The sequence below is a fragment of the Brassica oleracea genome, chromosome C6 (genome assembly GCF_000695525.1).
Source record: "Brassica oleracea var. oleracea cultivar TO1000 chromosome C6, BOL, whole genome shotgun sequence".
In the NCBI taxonomy this organism is placed as follows: domain Eukaryota; kingdom Viridiplantae; phylum Streptophyta; class Magnoliopsida; order Brassicales; family Brassicaceae; genus Brassica; species Brassica oleracea.
This window is the reverse complement of record NC_027753.1, coordinates 25,883,133-25,892,141: the sequence shown is the minus strand read 5'-3', so window position 1 is coordinate 25,892,141 and position 9,009 is coordinate 25,883,133. Positions and strand designations below refer to the sequence as shown.

Below are 9,009 nucleotides of genomic sequence, written 5' to 3'. Positions count from 1 at the left end.
AAAATATTTTTAATATCTTTACCTTTTTATTTGAAATGCAACTCAATATTTTTTAAAAAATTATAACAAAATATTTTAAAAATATTTTTAGAATTTGTTTATTAGCTCAAATTACATTTTAAATTAAAGTTATCCTAAAATATGATAAGTTTTGATGTAAACGAAAACTTAAATTATGTCAAAAATAATTATATTCAATGATAATAACAATTTAAATTGATTATTTTTTTAAAAAATACAAATTTCAAAAATATTGTTTGAAAGAAAATTCATTTATCTTTCGAATATAAAATGAAAATATTATAATTAAATAATAAAAAATATAAATAAAAACCATAAATTTAGCAAATGACAACTGAGTTATATTATGGTAAAACATTTTTTCTAACAATTTAGCAAATGACAAATGAGTTATGAGCAAATAATACCATATAATTTTTAAAAACATAGCTGTTCTTAAATATTTTTTGAATAAATAATTATTTTTAAATTTAATCAAGTGAAAATAATATCCGTATAATTGTGTGAGTCAAATTCTAGTTTTATTGATGCATGTTATATATTAGTGCTGCATGTTTTAGGTAACATTTTAATGATGCACGTTTTTAAAAATCTTCATTATTAAAATTATGCACGTAAGGATAACTCATGAGTTTTTTTGGTAGATTAAATGACATTATGTCCAAATTTATTTAAGGATATTTCATTAAGGTAACTGAAAAAGACAAACAATAAAATAGGAAGTTTAAATTCATTTAAGCATATTTCATTAATGTAAACAAGTAATAAATTAGACAGTTTTATTCGTTTTAGGATATTTCATAAATGCAACTGAAAAAGACAAGTAAAAAAAAAAAATTTAATTAATGAAGTAAGAACATTTTCAAATGGGTACTTCTCTTTTAATAATATAGATAGATTAGCGTAAAAGATAAATTTACTCTTTTTTTTTTAACACAGATAGATAGATTTACTTCAAAAAATGGAAAAATATTTATTCATCACAATAATATGATCGTTGTGATTTTTTTTTGAAGTGTTTCAACTCTCTACCAGATAATTCATTACAATCAATCAACGATTATTTTTGTCATATTAAGACATTCAAAGACTTTATTATTACAGATTCATTACATCTGAGTACAAGGTTTTGAAGATTACACAACCAACAACTGACACTGAAACACAAACTTAACAATAATGTTAAAACGAGTCTTACTTCAGATGCTAGACTTAAGATCCTCCGAATGAACCAGAGGCTTCCACGTTGGGTTTCTAGGAAGAAACGTGTCCTGCAAAACCCACACACCGATTCAAACTTTCAAGATCCACGAATTTTCGAGATCGGAATCAGAAAATTGAGAGATCTTACGGAAACGTATGAGCAGGAAGGGATGACGGAGAGGGAGTGAGAGGAAGCGTGTTCGAAGGCGGCGACGCAGAGGAGGGAAGCTAAACCTAACCCTCGTTTTGAGGAAGGGACGTAGGTGTGGACCAGATCCATTACTTTTCCGTCGTTTCTCAGCTTGTAGTCGATGAAAGCTTCGTGATCTTCGGTTTCGAATCGGTGTTTCCCCGCGTTCCAAACTATCTTCGGTGGCTCAGTCGCCGTAATCTTCGCTCCCGATGTCGCCGCCATCGCCAAATGATGTAACCGTGAACCAAAGGAAAGTTTCATTATCCTTTGTCATTTGTGTTATGTTTGGGCCTTTTAATGGGATGAGTATGGATCGTTATAGGCCTTTCAGGTAGGCGTTATTGGAAGTTTGGAACAGATAATTATTTTTATGACATGAAGACAAAAAGGCTAATTAACGATCATCATAGTTAAATATCATTAAATTATCTTGTCTTAACAAGAAAACATATTCAGTTTATATGTTTGGTGATGTTCGTGTGCGTCTAGTCTATCTCGATGCTCCTCTCATTTTGTGTTAATTGTTGATGAGTTCTATTTCGGTAAGCTCGTCTTTGAGCGCAAGGTGGAGTACTCTTCTACTGAAGTTTTGTTTTATTCTCATGACTCTCGACATTTTTTTTTTTCGTGTCTTTGTTAGTTTTTTATGGGTTTGTGTTGTATCCATCTTTTGGCTCCGGGTGGTACATGTTACCGCGCCGGCTTATGGCTCTGGAAGGAATGTATTCCTTGCCGGCTCTGGTTTGTAAGAAATGTTGTTTTTGTGTTTAATATAATCTACGGATGACAAAAAAAAAAAAAAAAAAAAAAAAAACATAAATGCTTTGAAAAGGACAAGAAGTGATGAAGAACAGTCAGTTTTGAATATGTTCTCCGCTGATTACAAAGTTTAATGAAACATACAAAAAGTTAAAAAAAAAGGTCCTACCGGAAGTCAAACCCAGGTCGCTGGATTCAAAGTCCAGAGTGCTAACCAGTACACCATAGAACCTTGGATGTTTGGAGGGTAACTATACAATAATTTATATTAATAGAGTTCACCGAGATTAAACAACCTTGATATTGTTATTATTTATATTGTATATGAGTCATAACTTATGATAGATACACATGAAAGCTTTCTTAAAAACCTAAAAGAAAATCTAAATCTTTTTTTTTTGAAAATTTAAATCTTTAGATTCATTCATATGTTTTTTTTTAAGAATAAAGAATTGAGAATGGAACACATATCGACAGTTTATATCATCTTTAATGTATTTTACTATTTTTGTCTCTAAAATAGAGAATCTATAATAGAGACGAAATTTACTCCAATATATTTCCTTATTATAGCAATCTTCAAAATATAGAGTCAAAAATAGAGATTATTATTTCTTCCTCTAATATCTATTTTAGAGGAAAATACAGTAATGGTTTGAAGTCATTTTCTATAGATAAAAATAGCAATGGGTTAGAGATTCTCTCAGAGAAACTTGTTTGATCTTAGGTTCTGTATTTTCTTGATGGAGAGAGAGACTTGTTCTTGGATCTTCTCTATAGCTTTGTTTCAATGTCTTGAAGACAAAGTTTAGATTCTTCATGCTTATCTCTGATTATGTCAAAAGATATCTGCAGCTCAGCTTTCTCAACCTCCATCTTCTCCAACTTTTTTTCTACCTCCACTATATCACAAACGCTAGCTCCAAGCTCAAGTCTCAACGTGTGCTCTCACTACTTCTCTGTCACATTTAACTTTTCTTTCAAGCTCATCTTTCTCCGCTTCTAACTTCTCCAACTTTTCTTCAAGTTACTTATTTCGGCAAGTCAATACTTCTATTTCAGAAGCCAATGAGTGTGAACAAGAGATTCTTTTGTGACAAACTCAGGTCCAATCTTACCGTTTGGTGTCTCGGGGCAAAGCTACAAGACGAGGAAATCACCCATGAGATCAATATCAATGGAAGGAGAAGTTCCATGAACCACTTCATTCTCAGCAGCCTCAAGCTTCTCCTTCATCTCAACCACTTCATTCTCAGCTTTCTCCCACCCATCACAACAGTCAACAAGATACTTTCACTAAAACTTGATATGTGTGGTTCTTACTTGAATATCAGATACTGTGTCTGATTGTATAGACACTCACTCTGATTCCCCAAAGCTTCTCTCAGATGACTCTCTCTTGCGGTTCACCATTACAAGAGTAATGAGATGAAGGACTAAGCCAAACCAAATAGCATGCAAGAAAAGAGAGAATCTTGGCTATTATCATAACAAATGTCCGTTTCATAATATTAAAACCCCAAATCAGAGGGCATCACATAAAAGAAGTAGACAGTTACGAATGACTAAAGAAGTCCCCAAACATTGGCTAGAAACACACAAAGGAAGAGAATCTTACAAGAGAGAGATAATATGATCCTCACAAATTGATTAACACTTTGCAATGGTTATAGTATGAGAGCATATAGATTGTTTGAACTCCAGTAATGTTTTTGTGTCTACAACTCTTTTTCTACTCTCAAGCAAATCAACTAAAGAGCAACACAGACAAGTTGTGTTTTAGAGAAAACAAAGAAGAAGATTTAGGAAGCATATAGCTTGGTGAGATCTTCAGAGAACTCCTTCCTAATTACATCTCTTTTAAGCTTTAGTGCTGCTGTCACTAACCCTGACTCCGGCGTCCATGGAGCCGCCAACACTTTGATCTTTGCTGGTATCTCAAACTTCTCCAACCGTGATTGTTTAGCCGCCTAACAAAAAAATAACAACACACCAGATATTATATAAGGAACTGACTGGGGACTGGGTTAAGGTGTTTTCACGATGAACGAACATACCTTGACAAGAGACGCATACACTTCTTTCACGGCCTGTTCTTTCGCACACAGCTCTTCGAAGTTGGTGAACTCTATTCCTTGCTTTGATGCCCAACCTTCAAGTGTTTGTTGCGCAGCGACCACAAGAGCCACACAGTAGCTGTAAAACGGATCAGCATGAACCATTATGTTTTCAACGCAAGGGCTTATACTGAGAGCAGCTTCCACCTGCAAACATAAAAAAAAAAAAAGTTCATATTAATACAATACGCTTAATATAGAACAGTGAGTGAAGATTCGGTTAGAGAGAAGACAATACTTTGCCCAAGGAGACATATTCCCCATGCTGAAGCTTAACAATATCCTTCTTTCTGTCTATTATCTCAAGGCAACCATCAGGGTGAAACTGTCCTATGTCTCCTGTGTAGAACCACCTCATCCCCTTTTCATCAACCTTTTGAAACATCAAAGTGTTAGAGAACGGTCATATTGAACATTGCAGAAAAAAACTGATAGATGTTGAGTTTCCAACCTTGTAGACTTCTTTAGTCTTCTCTTCATTTTTGAAATACCCAAGTGTAATATTTGAGCCACCAATTACAATTTCACCACGAGGCATTGGCTTATCACTGATCAAGTAGCCACCTTCCGGCCAGTCTATTAGCTGAAACAAGATATAAAGCATATGATCATAAGATAGGTAAGCGAGTCAAGTAAGTTTTGAACCAAGACTGGTGAACAAAAACAGGTAAAGAGGTTAGTTACCTTAACAAAGGAGCAAGGAAGAGGAGCTCCCACACGGCCAACGGATGTGTCATCAAACTCCGAGAAGGTTCCACCAGCACAAGTCTCTGTTAGCCCATATCCCTGACCGATCGGAGCCCTGAGGAATTATCAGAATGTTAGATCATAACAGAAATGAGAGTAGCAAACGTCTCAAGGAGATAATTCAAGGATGCTTTTACCCAACGCATATGTTAATGAATCTCTGAGTGTCACCAGAAAGAGGTGCTCCACCAGAGAGCAAGTAACGGAGCTGACCTCCCAATACTGCACGGATTTTACCAAACACAAGCACATCCCATAGGAGCTTCTCCAGTCCCCAGGCTCCAAACCAGCTTCCATTCATTGCAGATAATCTCCTCGCATATGCAAAGTCAAACAGTTTCTTTGCCGCTCCTCCCTTTGCATCAACCTGATGATCAGAAACTGTCAGTGTTCATGCAATCATAAGGTCTTAATCACATTTAAACAAGTTGCAGAGCCAAAGAGTTTCAATGTGAATCAAACATGCACAAACCTTTTTGCGGACACCGTCCCTGACACGATCAAGAATAGCTGGAACAGCTGTCATTATAGTAGGCTTCAGCGCTGTGACATCTCCCTTTGTGCCCTTTTTAATCTTGTTTGAAGTATCAGTGAGCGTCAAGGGAGATCCATATCCAATAGCACTCCCAATAGTAGCCATTACACTCTACAACAACGATATTCAGTTCATATTCAATAAACGCATTGAGAGGGTCAAGGAACTGCAGGATAAACACAAGAAGATACCTCAGCTGCTAACTCAAGGATGTGAGCCAAAGGTAAATACGCCATGTATGTGTCCCTCTTCCCGAGGTCTGGAACAATTGTCATCACTGCTGAAACTGTAGCTAGGACATTACCATGCGTCATCATAACACCCTACACGATTTGAGGAAGTGAGATAATCAGATTACTAGTAAGAGCTCTGAAACAACAGAAGTAAGAGAGTGAACTGGTTAACCTTGGGGAGACCAGTGCTTCCACTAGTGTACATTATAACAGCAACATCAGCTGAAAGTGGGAAGCTAGGATCAACAGGACTTTCACGCCCAAGTTTCTGAACATCAGCGAGCGAAGTCGTCGTCCAAGTACTGCTCGCTTCAGATGGGAACTCGTCATCCATGCAAATGACGCGTTTGACAGTCTCAAGCTGTTGGCTTATGTCCATGAGCTTCTTGAGTTCTTTGTTACCACAGATCACGGTTGTGACCTCTGTCTGAAGAAACAAACAAAGAAAGACATAACTAACTAGTAAACAAACAGAGAAAAGAAGCAAGGAGCTCTATACCTCATTAAGCGAGTGACAAAGAGCTTCCTCTCCTAAAGACGAGTAGATAGTAACCACAGTGACGTTGCGCCTGAAGCAGCCCTGTAACGCAATAAACCACTCTTCTCTCGTATCCGCAAAAATAGCCACACGTTCCTCAGACTTGTGCCCAATCTGAACCAAACCAGAAGCAAAACTACACACAGCGTCAAGCGTCTCCCCAAAGGTCTTCCACTCGTAATCACCCAAATGAAGCTTCTCAAAGACCTTCCCGTCCTCGCTAGTCTCGACCTCTCTAGCGATCAACCTCCTGGTGCCAAGGAAGAACCTGTCGCTGTGGCTTTTGCACGAGATCTCGAATAGCTCCGGGAGAGTGGAGATGTCTTCCCAGTGGGAGCTGACGGGATCTTTGAACCTGTGGTTCCTAACGGTATGACCCGGCTCTCCACCGACGTCGTCGACGACCACGCCTCGTTTCTTGTCTTTCTTAGCGTTGCGGACCAAAAGGGTTAAAGCTAGAGGGACAATGACACCAGCAGCGTAAGGAATCATCTTTCACTTCCTGTAGTAATCAATGTTGAACGTCTTTATTCACATAATCAATACAGGGAAGAGCTACAAGAGTACACATTTGTTAAAAGCAGAAGAACACTCTCGTAAAGTTAGAACCTTTTTAAAAAAATTTGATTTGATCTGAGACAGAAAAGTTTTAAACTTTTGGAAGATCTGAGAAAAGGGAGAGAGGAAACAAACTGATCAAAGCCTTTTAGAGAGAGAGAGAGAGAGTTCCATGAAAGATTCGAATAATGTAGAAGAAGAAGAAGAGCTTACTTACAGTGATCGAAGCAGATGAACGGAGAAGCAAAATACAGCAGAGAGCGGAGGTTCTTATTATTTAGAGAGAGAGGCGGTGAGGGGTATAATGGTCTTTTAGCGGAGACGTCGAGAGGACTGTGGAGGCGGAGAGAGAGAGAGTCACGAAACGAAGAAGAAAAGAAATAAATAATGTTTTTTTTTTGTTTTGAAGTATTTTAAGGAGACCATACACGTGGATCACACATGACGTGGAGGATGGAGAGATGATCTAGACCGTAGGATGTGTGTTAGGTTAATAATCTGACAAAACGGCCATGCAATGCAAATGGAGCCTCCTTCCAGTTGGTACGCCAAATTTAAATGAATCTCTCCTTTTTTCCTTAACAGAAAAATAAAAAAATTTGAATCTCTGTTCTACAAAACTCTCTAATAGTCATACCTTTCGCACCTAATTTCACAACCATATCTATCTGCTTTTTTCTTTTGTAATCCCAATAAACAATAGAACGAAAAATTTGGACAAGTCGGGAATATTTTGGTCCAGTTAGATTAGTTTGGAATTTGAATTGACACTTGCGTTGGTTACTTGTGAAAATGCTTACATTGTGTTGGTTACTTACTTACTTTGGAGACTGATTCTTCTTCTGACACTACAAGAATTTACTAGAATAGCTACCGATTATTTTATAGCTAGGGGACACAATCCGTAGCTAAAATTGGGCCGGCAACGAATGGCGACAGATCAACTCTTTGGCCTCAGCGCCCACGCTAAACGTAATCTGTAGCTAATCTATAGCCAGCTAGCGACAGATTATCAAGAGCAATATTCTTAGCCAACAGTAACGATGCGGTTACGACTGAGTCTGTTGCCAATTAGTGACAACTTTGGCTACTGATTTCTATAGCTATGAGGCTACAAACTTTAGTGACAAAACTCTCCTGGCAAATTTGTTGCTAATATGGTCACAAATTTGATTACAAAATATTTAATTTTCAATAAACAAATCAAACCATATTTTTCAGGCATTATTATTTGTAAAACAGATTATAATAAAAACCAAAATTTTTGATACATTGTAAAATTATAGTTGATCTTGTAGTCTACAAACGAATGCTTAAATCTAAAAAGTGAAAACTAGACAACAAAATATAAAAATATGAGAAAAATATTTCTAGTAGAGATCCTGTAAGAATTCAAAAACATGTGCCTTAGATGCTATCTAGATTCATCTACTTGTTGGGGAAGAATTGTAGTTCATATGCTCGTTGATACATAGACATGTAGATGGAGAGCGGTGGGTGAGGCATATGTACTGGCACTTTGAATCCCCGAGCTTCACACATAGCTATCAACTGCTGGCTCATACATTGACTCTCATAACAAGCTTGACGTGGAAGAACAGCTGGTGGTACACGGTAATTGACTAAACCAGCAGTATATAAGCATCACTAGACAAAAAGTAATATGCTTTATCAGCAACAAGTAGAATTATAATAAAAGACATGATTGTTCACTAAGAAGATCAAGATTTAAACATAGCTACAAATAGTATCTCTGAATTTGTAAATACATACCTACAACGTTCTTTGTCGTTGAAATATATACGAGTATCTCCTATCATCCGCCGCACAGTGAAGCTTCGCCGACACCACCAGAACTAGCTTCCTCTGGACCATAGGTTCTTCAGATCCGGCGTTGATGGCCTCAGCTCCACCCCCACCATCTCATGCCGCCATCGTCTTCTCCACCTCCACCATCTCTTGTCGCCGGTGCTTCTTACCATGCTTTTCTGGTGATTATTCTGTCTGCCTCCTCCGTCTACTTAGCTGCTAAGCCTGCTGCACTCATGCTTCTGAAGAATCTTAATACACTGAATCAAAAACAAAACTGAATCTGAGAAAGAGAG

At 37.2% G+C, this 9,009-nt stretch overlaps 2 protein-coding genes across 3 annotated transcripts; both read right to left on the bottom strand.

Annotated features, from left to right (window-relative positions):
* Positions 1-1,067: 1,067 nt before the first annotated feature.
* LOC106298665 (acetyltransferase At1g77540) lies at positions 1,068-1,695 on the bottom strand. The gene is made up of 2 exons (XM_013734805.1): positions 1,373-1,695; positions 1,068-1,292 (listed from the first exon to the last, which is right to left on the bottom strand). The coding sequence occupies exons 1-2, from the start codon at positions 1,676-1,678 to the stop codon at positions 1,221-1,223; spliced, it is 378 nt and encodes a 125-aa protein (XP_013590259.1). The 5' UTR covers positions 1,679-1,695; the 3' UTR covers positions 1,068-1,220.
* A 2,102-nt stretch (positions 1,696-3,797) lies between these two features.
* LOC106300544 (long chain acyl-CoA synthetase 9, chloroplastic) lies at positions 3,798-7,289 on the bottom strand. Of its 2 annotated transcripts, none has more exons than XM_013736707.1 (11): positions 7,122-7,289; positions 6,308-6,848; positions 5,981-6,235; positions 5,767-5,898; positions 5,513-5,686; positions 5,178-5,407; positions 4,978-5,095; positions 4,745-4,876; positions 4,532-4,666; positions 4,234-4,440; positions 3,798-4,146 (listed from the first exon to the last, which is right to left on the bottom strand). In XM_013736707.1, the coding sequence occupies exons 2-11, from the start codon at positions 6,836-6,838 to the stop codon at positions 3,979-3,981; spliced, it is 2,082 nt and encodes a 693-aa protein (XP_013592161.1). In that variant the 5' UTR covers positions 6,839-6,848; positions 7,122-7,289; the 3' UTR covers positions 3,798-3,978. The 2 variants fall into 2 exon arrangements, with proteins under 2 accessions (XP_013592161.1, XP_013592162.1); XM_013736708.1 differs by having other exon boundaries at positions 7,118-7,277.
* Between the last annotated feature and the right edge of the window lie 1,720 nt (positions 7,290-9,009).

Excerpts from the sequence above, each read along its gene's own strand:
- LOC106298665 (XM_013734805.1), bottom strand. The coding sequence starts at position 1,678 with ATGAAACTTTCCTTTGGTTCACGGTTACATCATTTGGCGATGGCGGCG. Across the intron at positions 1,293-1,372 it reads CTTCCTGCTCATACGTTTCC|GACACGTTTCTTCCTAGAAA; the intron begins GTAAGATCTCTC and ends TGGGTTTTGCAG.
- LOC106300544 (XM_013736707.1), bottom strand. The coding sequence starts at position 6,838 with ATGATTCCTTACGCTGCTGGTGTCATTGTCCCTCTAGCTTTAACCCTT. Across the intron at positions 6,236-6,307 it reads TTTGTCACTCGCTTAATGAG|ACAGAGGTCACAACCGTGAT; the intron begins GTATAGAGCTCC and ends TTGTTTCTTCAG. Across the intron at positions 4,147-4,233 it reads TGTATGCGTCTCTTGTCAAG|GCGGCTAAACAATCACGGTT; the intron begins GTATGTTCGTTC and ends TTTTTTTGTTAG.